This window comes from Odocoileus virginianus, chromosome 17 (genome assembly GCF_023699985.2).
Source record: "Odocoileus virginianus isolate 20LAN1187 ecotype Illinois chromosome 17, Ovbor_1.2, whole genome shotgun sequence".
Lineage (NCBI taxonomy): Eukaryota > Metazoa > Chordata > Mammalia > Artiodactyla > Cervidae > Odocoileus > Odocoileus virginianus.
In genome coordinates, this window is record NC_069690.1 from 6921526 (window position 1) to 6939169 (window position 17644).

The 17644-nt window shown below is 45.7% G+C and overlaps 1 protein-coding gene across 1 annotated transcript in view; it reads left to right on the top strand.

Moving 5' to 3' along the window:
- Nucleotides 1-17644, top strand: part of SCPEP1 (serine carboxypeptidase 1) — a 31127-nt gene extending 13483 nt beyond the window's left edge. Inside the window, exons 4-13 of the mRNA XM_070478489.1 lie at nucleotides 838-993; nucleotides 1373-1447; nucleotides 5611-5683; nucleotides 10869-10906; nucleotides 11411-11539; nucleotides 12150-12243; nucleotides 12982-13095; nucleotides 15016-15153; nucleotides 15926-16089; nucleotides 17046-17644. Coding sequence (XP_070334590.1) covers nucleotides 838-993; nucleotides 1373-1447; nucleotides 5611-5683; nucleotides 10869-10906; nucleotides 11411-11539; nucleotides 12150-12243; nucleotides 12982-13095; nucleotides 15016-15153; nucleotides 15926-16089; nucleotides 17046-17108 — 1044 coding nt within the window. The 3' untranslated portion in view covers nucleotides 17109-17644. The remainder of the gene's footprint in view (nucleotides 1-837; nucleotides 994-1372; nucleotides 1448-5610; nucleotides 5684-10868; nucleotides 10907-11410; nucleotides 11540-12149; nucleotides 12244-12981; nucleotides 13096-15015; nucleotides 15154-15925; nucleotides 16090-17045) is intronic.

Genomic DNA, 17644 nt, shown 5'->3' on the forward strand with positions numbered 1-17644 from the left:
TGCAGGAACACCTCCTCCCAAAGCTCCCCTCATAGTCCTTTCATTTTCTTGTATGTCTCCACTTTTGACGCAGGGTCTTTGCACAGGCTGTTCTCTCAGCCGGAACATTCTTGTACATGCTTCCAGGTGAATTATCACTTCCACTTGCAATAGCAGAGTGCCCCCTCTGGCTTGTCCCCAAGCCTCCCGTGACAAAGAGTCACGTGACGGGGGCAGAGAGCTTGAATAGGAAGTGAGGAGATGCTGGCCTTGGTCCTGATGCGGCCATTACCTATCCAACTTTGTGACCCTGGACAAGTCCTGGGCCTTTTCTGGCCTTTAATTTCCTAGTCAGTAAAGGACATGGCTGGATTGTGTTATTACTAGGGGTCCTTCAGGATATAAAATTCTCAACTTTTGTGGGAAAGGTTGTAGAATAAATTCTGTTTTTGTAGTGTTCAGCAAAGCCAGCCAACGTGGAAACTGGATTCATCTTGAAGAAAATATATGTGTGGTCCAGACCTCCTACTGCTTCGAGCTGTTGCTCAGACTGACACTGCATGGTTCTCCCTGCGCTAACGTATTACATCCAGAACGTTTGTATTGTGTGAAAGTGACAGCCTAGATGCTTCGATCCCCATGTATATGTGACTCTTCCCTTCTTGGCTTTCCTTTCCTTTGCTGTACTAGTCTGTGTCCCTAGTCCAGTTTTTTTTTAAACCCGTTTTAATAACAGACCATAACCACACTGATATCCTCACATGTGTGGCTTTTGTTGAGCTCATAAAAGATGATCCAAAGATAGTTGGGGACTGGCTGGCTGATTGCAACATTTGACTTTCCTGGGGTGGCGTGTAGCTCCAGTCGGCCAGCCTCCTGTTTGTGGATAACCCTGTGGGCACTGGATTCAGTTATGTGAACAAGAGTGATGCGTACGCCAAAGACCTGGCCACTGTGGCATCAGACATGATGGTTCTCCTGAAGACCTTCTTTGATGACCACAAAGAATTCCAGGTAAGCGGGGCCTCAGAAACAGCTCAGCAAGGGGCTCGTGGTCACAGCACTGAATCCATCAGGTGCAATACCTGCAAGAGTTACACGCCCGGCTCATTCCAGAGAAAACCTTTTTGTACCCAGGGATCAGGTTGTGGGCTTCTGTTTCTCTCGTTTCTAAAGATGGTTTTAGCTTGAAAGAGTGACCCTGCACCCAGTATTCTACTGAAACATAAAAATCAGATATGGGAGGAAAGATCAATAGAAGCAGATTTATTTTGCCTGGTCATTACATGCAGTAGAAACTTGAAATGGATTCATGTGAATTAAAAGGCATTCAGAAAAAAAAAAAAAAGGCATGCAGGATATTTAATTCCTTGTAAATTCCTTTTCTTCCTAGACGATTCCATTCTACATTTTCTCAGAGTCCTATGGAGGAAAGATGGCTGCTGGCATTGCTCTAGAACTTTATAAGGTAACAGGGGAGATGACTTTGTTGTTTGGTTCCAGACAGAAACTGATTATGTTACTTGTTGTACTCACCTGATAATTAAATATACTTTGACTAGGACCTTGTACATAGAAAGTAAGAGTAAGTCTGTAGTAATAACCATAAAAAATTTCCAAAAGAATAGTGAAGTTGGCACTGTCCGATATTAAACAAACTATTCAGCTGAGTAAAGCAATTTGGTGCTGGTATAGCAACAAACGCAGATAAATGTAGCAGGCTAAAGAGTCTGGAAGCATATTTTACCTGTACTTATATATATGTATGTTTATGCATGTGACTGTATGCATATATATCATACTTACATATGATCATATATAAATGATAGGATGGTATTTCAAATTGCTGTGGGAAAGACAGAATATTCAGCAAATGGTCTGGAGACAAATGGCTATTACTTTGGAAGATAGTAAAGTTAGATTCTTTTTGTTTGTTTGTTTGTTTGTTTTTTTAAAGTTAGGTTCTTGCCTTGCATAAAACATCAGTTTTTTTTTTTTTGACTGCGCTGAGTCTTTTTTGCTGCAAATGGGCTTTCTCTAGTTGCGGTGAGCAGTCACTACGCTTCATTGCATTACACAGGCTTCTCATTGTGTTGGCTTCTCCTGTTGTGGAGCACGGGTTGAGGGTGTGTGGGCTTCAGTAGTTGCAGCTCATGAGCTGCAGGGCTGAGCAGTTGTGGTTTGTGGGCTCAGTTGCCCCGAGGCATGCAGAATCTTCCCAGGCCAGGGATCGAACCCATGTCCCCTGCGTTGGCAGATGGAGTCTTAACTACTGGACCACGACAGAAGTCCAAAACATCAGTTCTTGATAGATTAAAAATTTGAATGTAAAAATCAGGACTATAAGAGTACTTGAAAATATAATAGAAAAGATTTATAATCTTGGGTAGGAAAAGCTTTCTTTCATAAGATGAAAAGCCAAAAAGGATAATTTTGACATAATTTAGATCTTGTAGAAATTTAAAACTTCTTAGAGTTCTATAAATAATTTTAAAAGATGTATACAGACTCACAAATATATAACAGAAAGTCTTCATATCAATAAATCCACTTTAAAAAGGATAATATCATCATATAAAATTGGCCAAAAAATGGGGAAATAATTTATTGAAGAAATGCAAACAGCCTGTGGACATGTGAACGGTGTTCAGCTTTTATTAGTAAATCAAAGCTGTGGGATTTGCAAATATTTTAGAAAATTGGTAACCCCCAGTTTTAGTAAGATGTTTGTTTCTTGGCAGGAAACCAATGACAAATCTAGACAGTGTGTTGAAAAGCAGAGACGTTACTCTGCCAACAAAGGTCCAAATAGTCAAGGCAATGATCTTCCCAGTGGTCATGTATGGTTGTGAGAGCTGGACCGAAAAGAAGGTGGATTGCCAAAGAACTGATGCTTTTGAACTGTGAGAAGACTCCTGAGAGTCCCTTGGACAGCAAGGAGATCAAAGCAGCCAATCTTAAGGGAAATCAACTCTGATTACTCATTGGAAGGACTGATGCTGAAGCTGGAACTCCAGTATTTTGGTATCTGATGCAAACAGCTGACTCGTTGGAAAAGTCTGTGATGCTGGGCAAGATTGAGGGCAGAAGGAGAGGAGGGTATCAGACGATGAGATGACTGAATGGCATCACCAAAACAGTGGACAGGACCTTGGGCAAACTTCAGAAGATAAGGAGAGACAGGGAGGCCTGGCGTGCCTCAGTTCATGGGATTGCAAAGAGCTAGACATGACTAGGCGACTGAACAGCAGGGAAATAAGTGCTCTCATGCATGTTTGCTAGGGAGGAAAATTGGTAAATCATTTTTAAAAGGGCAGTTTGGCTGTATCTGTCTGCTTTTAAAATGTATGTGCCTTTTGCCCCTATAATTTCACTTCTAAGAGTCGGTCCTGTGGGAATGCTTATATATGCATGTGTGTTAGAAGATGTTTAGCTCATCATCGTTTACAATGTCCATAAAAGGAAAACAAGCTCAGTGACTATCTATTCAGTTCAGTTCAGTCACTCAGTCATGTCTGACTCTTTGCGACCCCATGGACTGCAGCACACCAGTCTTCCCTGTCCATAACCAACTCTCAGACCTTGCCCAAACTCATGTCCATTGAGTTGGTGATGCCATCCAACCATCTCATCTGTCGTCCCCTTCTCCTCCTGCCTTCAATCTTTCCCAGCATCAGGGTCTTTTCCAATGAGTCTGTTCTTCACATCAGGTGGCCAAAGTATTGGAGATTCAGCTTCAGCATCAGTCCTTCCAATGAATATTCAGGACTGATTTCCTTTAGGATTGACTGGTTGGATCTCCTTGCTGTCCAAGGTACTCTCAAGAGTCTTCTCCAACACCAGAGTTCAAAAACATCAATTCTTCCTTGCTCAGCTTTCTTTATGGTCCAACTCTCACATCCATACATGACTACTGGAAAAACCAAAGCTTTGACTAGAAGGACCTTTGATGGCAAAATAATGTCTCTGCTTTTTAATATGCTGTCTAGGTTGGTCATAACTTTTCTTCTAAGGAGCAAGTGTCTTTTAATTTCATGTCTGCAGTCACCATCTGCAGTGATTTTGGAGCCCCCAGAAATAAAGTCAGCCACTGTTTCCACTGTTTCCCCATCTATCTGCCGTGAAGTGATGGGACCAGATGCCATGATCTCAGTTTTCTGAATGTTGAGTTTTAAGCCAGGTTTTTCACTCTCCTCTTTCACTTTCAGCAAGAGGCTCTTTAGTTCTTCTTCGCTTTCTGCCATAAGGGTGGTGTCATCTGCGTATCTGAGATTATTGATATTTCTCCTGGCAATCTTGATTCTAGCTCGGGCTTCATCCAGTCCAGAATTTCTCATGATATACTCTGCATATAAGTTAAATAAGCAGGGTGACAATATACAGACCTGACATACTCCTTTCCTGATTTGGAACCAGTCTCTGTTCTATGTCCAGTTCTAACTGTTGCTTCTTGACCTGCATACAGATTTCTCAGGAGGCAGGTAAAGTGTTCTGTTATTCCCATCTCTTTAAGAATTTAAAATTCTTTGACTGTGATCCACACAGTCAAAGGCTTTGGCATAGTCAATAAAAGTAGTAGATGTTTTCCTGCAACTCTCTTGCTTTTTTGATGATCCAGCAGATGTTGGCAATTTGATCTCTGGTTCCTCTGCCTTTTCTAAATCCATCTTGAACATCTGGAAGTTCATGGTTCACCTACTGTTGAAGCCTGGCTTGGAGAATTTTGAGCATTATTATCTATAGAAGATTACTTAAGTGAAATATGTGGATCCTTCCATGATGGGCAGTTTGCAGCCATCAGAAAGAATGGATAGATCTGTGTATATATACACATACAAATATATATATGCTTATGAAACCAAAGAAAGAAGTTAGAATAATATATACCATTTTAACTGTGGTTAACTCATGGGTGTGAGGGTGTAGGTAGGGCAGAGGTAAAGATTTTTTCATATTTTTCTCCTTTCTCCTTCTGTGAGTAAATATTTTACAGTGAATTTGTATGACCTTTTTTTTTTAACATTGAAGTATAATTGATATTCAATATTATATATTCCCCATGTACAATATAGTAGTGGTAGTGTTAGTTGCTCAGTCGTGTCTGACTCTTCGTGATCCCACAGACTGTAGCCCCCCAGCCTCCTCTGTCCATGGGATTCTCCAGGCAGGAATACTGAAGTGGGTTGCCGTTCCCTTCTCCATAAGATCTTCCCAACCCAGGGATCAAAGCTGGGTCTCCTGCATTGCAGGCAGATTCTTTACTGTTTGAGCTACAGGGAAGACTCTCATGTACAATATAATGATTTATAATCTGTAAAGGTTATACTCTGTATATTCCCTGTGTCCCTTCTAAAGAAGACGGGGGCTGCACCAGACCCCACACAAATCCTGCCAACACCCTTGGGAGAACTTCACAGTTCCTATTCATCTTGCAGACGGTGGGCGGCAGGACAGTTACCCTTGCCCTCTAGTGGATGTCTGAGGTCTTTGGGTACCCAGAGCATCCCGGGTGGGCAGAAGCATTCTGTGCTCAGGAAAGGCTGTGTATTAAAGCGTGACTCCCTGCTGTTGAGGAAGGGAGGGAGGTCCCTGGGTCGTCTTGATAAGGATGTTTCTTGGCTTCTCTTTCAGGCCATTCAGCAACGGACCATCCGGTGCAACTTTGGTGGGGTCGCTCTGGGTGACTCTTGGATCTCTCCCATCGGTAAGTAGGACATTTTCAGATTTGTTTTTTGGCAGGGGGCAGGGGTGGAGGGTGGGGAAAGGTGTGTTGGTGGGGCTGAGCTGCACGATGTGCAAGGTCTTAGTTCCCTGACCAGGGATGGAGCCTGGGCCCCCTGCACTGGCAGCCCGTGGACTACCAGGGACGTCCTCAGTCCACCTTGTGAAAGGACTGCCCTGTGTGTGTCCTTCCCGGATGAACCTCCCAGGACACCGTGACGTTGCAGAAGCCTTGACCCGAGACCTGAGGGGTCAGCTGGTTTCCTGCCAAGTGTCTCTCTCAGAGTGACAGAACTGGCCTCCCGCATCCTTCAAGGGTCTCATCACAGCTGCGTTAACAATACTAAACACTTTATATATGTTAGCTTTGCTGAAGCTTAACGACATCTCCATGGGACGAATGGGATTATTATCCCAGGATTGGAGGTGATGAAAGTGAGACTCAGGTTAAGCCATTTTCCTGAAGTCACACAGCTAAACCCAGGATGCACATGAAGGCAGCAGGCACTTAGCCGTCCCCGTGCGTTCTTCCTTGAGACCAGTAGGTCAGCCTCCAGCTTTACACAGGCTCTTCATCTGGTCCAAAATCTCCCGAATTCAGCTCGCATGACCCACCTAACCTCTGTCTGCCCAGCCCTGAATCCCTCCTTCCAGGTGCACCTTATGCATCGCTCTTCCACCCCAGAAGTGCTCCCTTTTGGGGGAGAATTACTGTTCACTTTCATGTGCAATCATTAATTGCTTGCTAGGGAGCAGGTGTTGTGCTCAGTGTTAGGAAAGATACAGAGACCTGCTTCATGCCTTCAAGAAGATCTGCACCATTCAATATGGTAATCGTAGCCACAATACCGAAATCAGATTGATTATATTCTTTGCAGCCAGAGATGGAGAAACTCTATACAGTCAGCAAAAACAAGACCAGGAACTGACTGGGACTCAGATCATGAACTCCTTATTGCAAAATTCAGACTTAAATTGAAGAAAGTAGGCAAAACCCCTAGACCATTCAGGTATGACCTAAATCAAATCCCTTATAATAATACAGTAGAAGTGACAAATAGATTCAAGGGATTAGCTCTGATAGAGTGCCTGAAGAACTATGGACAGAGGTTTGTGACATTGTACAGGAGGCAGTGATCAAGACCATCGCCAAGAAAAAGAAATGCAAAAAGGCAAAATGGTTGTCCGAGGAGGCCTTACAAATAGCTGAGAAAAGAAGAGAAGTGAAAGGCAAAGGAGAAAAGGAAAGATATACCCATTTGGATGCAGAGTTCCAAAGAATAGCAAGGAGAGATAAGAAAGCCTTCCTCAGTGATCAGTGCAAAGAAATAGAAGAAAACAATAGAATGGGAAAGACTAGAGATCTCTTCAAGAAAACTAGAGATACCAAGAGAACATTTCATGCAAAGATGGGCATGATAAAGGACAGAAATGGTATGGACCTAACAGAACCAGAAGATATTAAGAAGAGGTGGCAAGAATACACAGAAGAACTGTACAAAAAAGATCTTCATGTCCTAGTAATGATGATGGTGTGATCGCTCACCTAGAGCCAGATATCCTGCAATGTGAAGTCAAGTGGGCCTTAAAAAGCATCACTATGAACAAAGCTAGTGGAGGTGATAGAATTCCAGTTGAGCTATTTCAAATCCTGAAAGATGATGCTGTGAAAGTGCTGCACTCAATATGCCAACATATTTGGAAAACTCAGCAGTGGCCACAGGACTGGAAAAGGTCCATTTCCATTCCAATCCCAAAGAAAGGCAATGCCAAAGAATGTTCAAACTACCACACAATTGCACTCATCTCACACGCTAGCAAAGTAATGCTCAAAATTCTCCAAGCCAGGCTTCAGCAGTACATGAACCATAAAATTCCAGATCTTCAGGCTGGATTTAGAAAAGGCAGAGGAACTAGAGATCAAATTGCCAGTATCCATTGAATCATCGAAAAAGCAAGAAAATTCCAGAATAACATCTACTTCTGCTTTATTGACTATGCCAAAGCCTTTGACTCTGTGGATCACAACAAACTGGAAAATTCTTCCAGAGATGGGAATATCAGACCATCTTATCTGCCTCCTGAGAAATCCGTATGCAGGTCAAGAAGCAACAGTTAGAACTTGATATGGAACAACAGACTTCTTCCAAATTGAGAAAGGACTATATCCAGGCTGTATATTATAACCCTGCTTATTTAACTTATATGCCGAGTATATCATGCAAAATGCTGGGCTGGATATAGCACAAAAATCAAGATTGCTGGGAGAAATATCAGTAACCTCAGATAGGCAGATGACACCACCCTTATGGAAGAAAGTGAAGAAGAACTAACGAGCCTCTTGATGAAAATGAAAGAGGAGAGTGAAAAAACTGGCTTAAAACTCAACATTCAGAAAATTAAGATCATGGCATCTGGTCCCATCACTTCATGGCAAATAGATGGGGAAACAATGGAAACAGTGACAGACTTTATTTTTTTGGCCTCCAAAATCACTGCAGATAGTGACTGCAGCCATGATATTAAAAGATGCATGCTGCTTGGAAGAAAAGCTATGACCAACCTAGACAGCTTATTAAAAAGCAGAGACATTACTTTGCCAACAAAGGTACATTTAGTCAAGGCTATGGTTTTTCCAGTAGTCATGTGTGGATGTGAGAGTTGTACCATAAAGAAAACTGAGCGCCAAAGAATTGATGCTTTTGAACTGTGGTGTTGGAGAATACTCTTGAGAATCCCTCGGACTGCAAGGAGATCCAACCAGTCAATCCTAAAGGAGATCAGTCCTGAATATTCATTGGAAGGACTGATGCTGAAGCTGAATCTCCAATACTTTGGCCAACTGATGTGAAGAACTGACTCATTGGAAAAGACCCTGATCCTGGAAAAGACTGAAGGCAGGATTAGAAGGGGTGACAGAGGATGAGATGGTTGGATGGCATCACTGACTCAATGGACATGAGTTTGAGCAAGCTCCAGGAGTTGGTGATGGACAGGGAAGCCTGGTGTGCTGCAGCCCATGGGGTTGCAAAGAGTCAGACACGACTGAGCGACTGAACTGAACTGAGCCACATATGACTCTTTATATTAATTAAAATACAATAAAAATCGCAGTCTTGCATCTGCACTGCTCACATTTGAAGGTATCCAATGGCCGCAGGTGGTTGTGGACTTGTGGACCACACAGATGCAGAACGTTTCCATCACTGCAAAAAGTTCTTTTGGACATCAGAGGTACACATCCAGGATCAAACTACAGCCTCCAAGTCAAGTCTGTCCTGCCACCCTGCTTTAGTAAATAAGCTTTTTGCTGGGACACTGTCGTGCCCATTCATTTGTGGAATACAGGTCATCTGTTTGGAGCCTGCAATAGCAGAGTTGAGTTGTTGCAGCAGAGACCATCTGACCTGCAAAGCCAAACATATTTACTGTTTGTCCCTTTACAGAAAAGGTTTGCCAATCCCTGGTCTAGATAAAACAGAAATTGGGATTCCTCGGAGGGCTGCAGTTGATTCTTTATAAGAAACTGAGGCCCAGGCTTGATGGTTTAGCTGGAGAGGAGAATGACAGCTAGTTTCTGAAGGACCTGATGTGTCTGCATTTCTTAGGGTGTGTCCTGAAGAATACCAGCCCAGTGAAGTGCCATGCAAAGGGCTCCATGGCCAGATAAGTTTTGGAAGTGCCAAATACTGGCCCCACCTCCTCAAGGTTCACGGGCACATTAAAGGCTCTGATAAGTCCTGCAGTTTAAAAAAAAAAAAAAGTGTGTTGTCTTTTGCATAACCTCAAAGGTATTTAGCCAACAAATCATATTTCTGTGTTAATACCTAGGGTAACATCCTGCATAAGTGAGGTTATTTGAAACAGACTTTGAGATGCTTGAACTTTGGGGGGAACTGTTGAAGGCTTTGTAGCAAAGGGGTGGTGTGTTAGCCATTGTGTTGTCTTAATGCCCTCTTGTAAGTTAAAAATGTTCCTGTTGCTCAAAATCTCTAGTATGATGGCTATCAGGGATATAGAAGAGAGACATTGACTAAATAAGGGCTGTGTTTTCATTTACTCTTTTCTCCTTTTGGAGAAGCTATTTTGTTACCTACCCTAATGATTGGAGTAGGAAGCGGCAACCCACTCCAGTATTCTTGCCTGGAAAATTCCATGTACAAAGGAGCCTGGTGGGCTGCAGTCCATGGGGTCACAAAGAGTCAGATATGACTGAGTTAGTGAACATGAGCACCATGTATTCAAATGTGCTCTATAAGTTATGTTCCTTGATTTAAGTCAAAGTGTGTGTTAGTAACTCAGCTGTGTCCAACTTTTTGTAACCCCATGGACTGTAGCCCACCAGGCTCCTCTGTCCATGGAATTCTCCAGGCAAGAGTACTGGAGTGGGTTGCCATTTCCTTCTCCATTGATATACATCAGCTGTACTTCAATTTAAGAAAAATTACAGAAAACAAAAGAAAACCACATAAGCAAAAAAAAAAAATTGTGCTTGCTACCTTCTTGGCACTTCTGTTAGTGGACTAGCCTTACTTAGTTATGATAATGGTGAACTTGTCCAAACCAAGCCCAACTGTTCTTTGTGAAGTTAGGTATTGTCTTATTCACATTTGTCTCATAAAACTCATTATTGGCTTTATGCCAGTTCTCACACCTTTAAATTCTCAGTGTATTTTTGGAATTGAAATGAATTGATTGGCAGTGTAGCCCCAGAAACTTAATGAAATCATTAGTATTCGTCCTTAATTAGCTCCTTGGCGGAAGCTTGTGTCCTCAAACTGGAGGAGCGGGCAGGGGCAGAGCAGAGCGGAGCAGAGGGCGGGGAAATACCTTAAACCATCACAGTCTAGAAGCGTGCAGGTAAGCGCTTCCGCTACACACGCATGGCCTGTCTGTGGACCCGTCCCTGGCACTGAGTCACTGACTGGGCCGGTATCAGGCCAAATTAGTGTGGCCTTTAGCCCTGACTCAACAGAAAGGGTCCCATACTCTCACCCCACCTCCCAGCCACCAAGACATGAGCCCTGGTGGGTTAAGGAGCCTTCAGACCCAAAGCCACTGTGATTCTTGATTCTATCTCTTTCTGCTTTGGGAGGAAAGCTAGTTAGGTATTTTGAGGGGAGGACAATCACAGAAAACTCACTTTGTCCTTACGTGGTTTCCTTTAGATTCAGTGCTCTCCTGGGGACCTTACCTATACAGTATGGTAAGTAGATGAGCCTCCAACTCTCACCCTAACAGCCCAGCTGACTTTTTCTGGCTCTGTCTGCGGGAGGGACCAGGCTAGTTGGGTTTGTCTGTGCGGTTGACACAGCCCCTCAGGCACCTATCTAATAATCCATATCAAATTGAAAACCGTAAGCAACAGCCGGCCTTGGGGACAAATTTAAAGAAGCATCAACACAGTTATCCCATTGCTCCAGGTACTAGACATGCACATTTTAAAATCTCCCCAGATTTTTATTATAGACATTTCCAGAACTCAGAAGAGTTGAACGATCGTGGTGAGCACCCATATACCCATCGCCTAGACTCGGTTGCCATTTTCCGGTGTTTCCTTCATCAGTAAACACAGCGCTTGTTATGCTGTGCTTTTCTGTGGACATGCCCCTTGCTCCTGCCGCCCACTCTTTCTGTTACCCATCCCTACCCCCAGCGATGCCAGAGTTCTGTCTCTTGCAAAGTCAGAGTGTTCTTGTTTGCATTCCAGTCTCTTCTCGACGACCAAGGTCTGGCAGAGGTGTCTGAGGTCGCAGAGGAAGTCCTGGATGCCCTGAGCAAGGAACTCTACCAAAAGGCCACCGAGCTCTGGGGGAAAGCAGAAATGGTCATTGAACAGGTAAGAGGGGCCACGTGTGGGCCAGCCTACTTGGCTTTCCCTGGGGGTGAAGGGACCTTGGTTGGTGTTGTCGGGGCTGGGGTCTACCCAGAGACTGCCCACAAGTCCGGAAATGATGTCAAGCTAAACGATACATCTGACCAGTCTGAGCAGTGACAAGGTCAGAAAGCCACCTAGCCTGCAAGACTTGCCTATTCCTCAGCTGAAGGTATGGATTCTGTAAGAAAGAATGTGTCCCACCAAGGTGAGTGTTTGGGTCCCTGCCAGCCAGCATTCTGGCTGCAGTGAGCCAGGAGGGAAGAATCCACAGGTTGAGGACTTGAGTGTATAGGACCCTCTACAGCTCAGTTCTTCCTGGAAACTAACACACAGGCTCTTGGGTTTCTCCTGTGGCAGTGGAGCCGTGCTTGGATGAGCTACCCCCAGGAGACTGGGCTGGCACTGCTGGTCCCTGGGCCTCCAGAGCTTATTTCTTTCTGGTCCGAGCAAATGTATAAAATTAAATCTGTCCTTGGACGAGATGGGGAGCCAGGTGCCTTACTGTTTTGCAGCTCTGGTAATGGATAAACAAAGAAAACAAATAACCCAGTTCATTTCTTGTGTATTTCAGAACACAGATGGGGTGAACTTCTATAACATCTTAACTAAGAGCTCTCCTATGTCTACGGTGGCGTCGAGTCTAGAATTCTCCCAGAAGCACCTCGGTGAGTAGACCTTGACGTTGTGAGACCATATCTCAACCTTCCTGCCTCTACCAATTTTTTGAAAAGTTTTATTGATATATAATTTACATACCATAACATTCACCCATGTTGTATAATTCAGTGGATCTTAGTGTATTTAGAACATTTCATCACCACAATCCTGTTTTAGAACATTTCCATCACCCCAGAAATATCCCACATGTCTGTCTACAGTCAATTTCTTTTCCCACTTCCAGCCTCAGGCAACCACTAACCTGCTTTCTGTCTCTCTAGATTTGCCTTTTCAGGACATTTCACATAGTTTGGAATCATGCATGAGGTAGTCCTGCACTTAACACGGTGTTTCTGAAATTTGGAAACCAGATTCTACACATTGAATTACAATGTTAAGCCTCCTAAAGGCTGGATTGAGTTGTCTTCACTGCGGGTGCTGAATGCCTGACATCCCCCCTTTATAAGAAGCTGCCAGAGACCTCTAGGTTCCACTCAGCTGATTTCCTTAGGCCGTGCTGCAGAACCTTACTGGCCCCAAAGGACATAAAATGCACCAGTCAAAGCCAATAAAGCCTCTCCACTTGGAACAGATTCCTGACTTTCCCCCCATCTGGGGAGAATCAGGGGACCACTTTTCATCTTCCAGGTGCAAGCCTCCCTCTCAGCATCCCTGGCAGCTTAGAAAAGAGGGCCCCTTGGTCTTGTTTCCAGTCCTTTGACTCACCGTGTACCAGTTTGTTTTAGTTCCTCTTTTCCAACGCCACGTGAGACACCTACAACAGGATGCCTTAAGTCAGCTCATGAATGGTCCCATCAGGAAGAAGCTCAAAATTATTCCTGAAGATTGCACCTGGGGAGGTAACTTGTGTGACTTAATGAAGTGCTGTTTGTAGAGCCGGGGGTGAGAGAGGTGACAATTCAAAGTCTTAATTTGTAGAATGGATGTTAGTGGTGGTGATGGCATGTTTATTTGCAGGTAGAACATTATTACCGTTCACGTTTGATGGATGGGCAGACATACAGAGACAGTGAGTGGCATGCCAAAACTGGTCAGAATGAAGGATTGGTAAGGGAAGTGGGTGGGGAAAGAAGTGAAGCGATTGGTTATAAGTTGATCACTGTTGAAGCCAGGAGTGGGTCCATGAGAATCATCATCACCCTCCTCGTTACTTTTATGTCAGTGTGAACTTTTCCATAATAAAAACTTGAGATTTTAAAAAGCCATACCCAAGGCCACCGTTGGTTGTGAGTGTGTTGAAGAAGAAAAAAAGTCATTTTTGAACAGGGTTTGAGCAGGCCGGCCTCTGCAGGTGTCCTGATGTGGATGATGAGGTCTGACATCTGTTGCCTTCTGGGCTGAAGGTCATAGTGGGGAAGTATTGGGGTCCTCAGGGACCAGGGTCAGGGAGAAATAATCTAGCGTTAAGTTCCTGCTCAATCTTATGGGGAAGCCATGAGCACGCGGGACTCCCATGCTCCTGGAGGGAGAACCCACCAAGCTGAGGAGGGTTTTGTTCGTGTCCAAGAGCCCCCAAAGCTATGCTCCGTGGGGTGGAACCTTGACAGCTGCAGAGAGACTGGGGCTCGGCCAGCCCCCCAACCCTCGGTCAGCAGAGCACTCATCCTAGACCTGAAGTTTTCTAGAAATGAAGGGAAAGTTCGCTCAAGTAAAAGAACGTGGTTTCAGAGCCGTGAGGGGTGCAGACAGCCGTGGGGGGCTGTGGCGCTGAGGAGGAGCAGATGTGAGTACCCTGGGAGGCCAGGCTCACGGGAACACACCTTGGCAGCTCAGCCCCTCCTCTCACCCTCATGGCTGTGTCGTCTGGCCCCAGCTTCTCTCGTTACGGGGACTTTTGCAGGTGAAAACTGCTAAGAGCAAACTCACCCTGGCTCTGGGTGTGCCTGTGTAGGGTCTGGAAAGGAGACTTTCCCTTCTGGGCACCCTCCGTGTCCTGAGCCCACTTTGTAGTCTGCCAGGTGTGTGTTCCTGTCCCAGCTTGCCACGGGCCCAGGGCGTGTTTCTCAGCCTCTCTGAGCCTCACGTTCCTTGCACGGAGTTGATAAAGGTAGAAGGCCATGGGATGTTGCTGACACAGGACGTACTTAGCCCAGTGACTGGCAGATAAAATTAAGTGGTGGCTGCCGCCCTTGTTTTTCACCGTGGTCAAGGATCCAACAAGAATGCTGTGTAGACCGCCTCCCCTCTTGCCCGGGACTGGTTATCCATGCGGCTGTACCAGGGACAAGCTCCAACTATGTTCAGGGCCGGTTTGTTGATGGTTTCAGGTAGCCCTACTTGTTCAGAGCTTAACACCTGGCCCTGGGGGAAAACAAAAATCAGAAACCTTAGCCTTGGTATTACTCAGAAAAGGAGGAAAACTAACGCTAACCCCAGAGCAGTGGTGATTGGAGAAGACTCTTGAGAGTCCCTTGGACTGCAAGGAGATCCAGCCAGTCCATCCTAAAGGAGATCAGTCCTGTTTCCTGGGGCATTGGCCTTCTCTGAGCTTCCATCCCTCATGACAAATGGCGTCTGCTTTCGTCACAAGCACCTGCGTGAACAGAGCGTGTGTGCCGTTAGTGCTTGCCCTCTGCACGGCCAGCTTGGGGCGTGGATTTCTGGGCCAGCGGGTTCTGCTCGGGAAGCAGCTGTGTGTTCAGTCTTCATCACGTGGTGCGTGGTGGTCACTCTTGGGGTGCTGGAGGCTCTGGACTGAAGAGCACCTCTTGTTCAGGCAGGTTCCAAGCTGCTCTCTCTTTCTCCTTCCCCTTGTACAGGCCAGGCTACCAGCGTCTTCCTGAACATGGAGGGGGACTTCATGAAGCCGGTCATCAGCATTGTGGACGAGCTGCTGGAAGCCGGGGTCAATGTGACCGTGTATAATGGACAGCTCGACCTCATCGTGGACACCATGGGTAGGAACTGGTCCAGGGGGAGCGAGGAGGCAGTGTCGTGGATGGAGCTGGCCCCTTGGCAGGGAGGGGCAGCGATATTGACGTGGCAAGAGGAAGGCCATTTTCCATTACCTGCCTCCACCTCTGACCTTGGCTCTTTTGAAGAGGGCAGGGCTACCCGAGGTTGTGACCCCCTCAGAGAAGTCCAGCCTGTTCATCTTTTGAGGTCTTCAGTTGCTCAGGCATGTCTGACTCCTTGCGACCCCATGGACTGCAGCACGCCAGGCTTCCCTGTCCATCACCAACTCCCAGAGCTTGCTCAAACTCCTGTCCATTGAGTCAGTGATGCTATCCAACCATCTCATCCTCTGTTGTCCCCTTCTCCTCCTGCCTTCAATCTTTCCCAGCATCAGGGTCTTTTTCAATGAGTCAGTTCTTTGAATCAGGTGGCCAAAGTGTTGGAGTTTCAGCTTCAGCATCAGTCCTTCCAATGAATATTCAGGACTGATTTCCTTTAGGATGGACTGGTTGGATCTCCTTGCAGTCCAAGGGGCTCTCCAACACCACAACTCAAAAGTATCAATTCTTTGGTGCTCAGCTTTCTTTATAGTCCAACGCAGAGTCTCAGGTCCTGCCTGGATGTGCTGCATTGGAATTTGCATTTTAGAAGGATCCCAAGTGCGTTTTGTCTGCCTCCCAGCTGTCAAATTTTATGCCTAGTTATAGGACCCAGACTTCAGTTTCCACTCTTCTCAGCTCTTCATGCTGGGCCATGCGTTGTCCCTCTCGCCAGGTCAGGAGACCTGGATACGAAGACTGAAATGGGAAGAATTGCCCAAATTCAACCAGCTGAAGTGGAAGCCCCTGCACAGTGACCCCAAATCTTCAGAAACGTCTGCCTTTGTCAAGTCCCACAAGAACCTGGCTTTCTACTGGATTCTCAGAGCTGGACACATGGTGAGAGTCAGCGTCTGTTCTGGATTCATGGCTCTGGGGATGGAGGGAGCCACATGCTCTGGGCTTATAGATGCATGGGGCTTGGTGGTATGTCGGGGTCTCTATTGAAGCTCTGTTAGTGCTTCACTGGAATAGTCAATCTGCTGAGAGATTGAATCCTGGGGTCTTTACCCTCTGCTCTTCAGGTTAAATGAGTTGAATGTTGCTTTCCTCTGGACAGTTTGTCCCGAATAGGAGAGGAGGGAGGAATTGTCTTTCCCTAATGTTTTTTGCCTTTTTTTTTAAATCGCTGTACCGTTTTGTGTGTTTAGCTGATTTTTTGACTGCGCTAGGTTTTTCTCTAGTTGGGGATCACAAGAGAAACCAGTGGACTCTCTCAGGCAGAGCAGGAGCTCCAGGCACACAAGCTTCAGTCCTTGCAGGCCGCGGGCTCCAGAGCACCAGCTCAGTAGCCTGGGTGACAAGGGCTGAGTTGCCCTGCAGCATGTGGAATCTTCCCAAACCAGGAATTGAGCCCATGTCCGCTGCTTTGGCAGGAGGATTTTTAACCACTGGACCACCAGGGAAGTCCTCCCTGACGTTTTGAGGGAGTGATATTAGAGCCCAGTCATCTGTAAGGCTGAGCGCAGTGCAGGGTGCAAGGCAAAGGGTGCATGTGAGTAGCAGTGGCTCTGGAAATTCAGTGTGGAAAAGGAGGCATGTTTCCTTTCTAAATGTTGACTCCTCTGGACCCCTGCAGCCCAGCAGCATGGGAGCTTGGGAAAGTTTTGTCCAGCACGGGCTCGTTTCACAGAAGGGATGCTCTCTTGAGGATGGCACCCAGGTGCAGCTGACCTCCCAAGCTGTTGTCACAAAGCTGGTCCCCTTCCCGGGAGCAGGGTCTCAGGAGGCCAGCCCTGACCCCCAGCCCCAGGCAGGGAACCGGGAACACTAACGCGGATCCTACTTGCTTCCAGGTTCCTTCCGACCAAGGGGACACGGCTCTGAAAATGATGAGGCTGGTGACTCAGCAGGAATAGGATGGCCTGGGCTGGTTGGAGGTGAACCGCTTGGCATCAGGGCACGGGAGCCCCTGTGAGCGCTCTGGTGCTGTTGGAACCACCCTTCTCCCCTCGAGTCTGACTCGGGGAGAATCTGACTTGGGCTGTGATTGTGAAAGTTCCCGTCAGCTTTGGCAGAGAATGGAATCATTGCCTCGGTAGCAACTTGCAAATCATTTCTGCTTGTGAAGACTTTTTTTAAAAAATGGATTTGGTTTAATCAAAATGAAGAGGTGAAATAGCTTAACGTTTTCTTATTATAAAAGCAAACTATGTGACTTATAGAGAAAACTGGAAATGCAAACAAAGAACCAAATAAATATCTATATGCTCCTTTCCCAGGGAAAAGCACTGTTACCACTTAAATGTTCTTCCTACAAACCTTTTTTTGCTATGTATACATATGTATTTTTTACAAAAACAGAATCATTGCTATGTTATGTCACGGTCTACTTTGTTCACACATCAGTATGTCCTAAACACCTTTTATGTCAATAAATTGTTCTCCTATAACA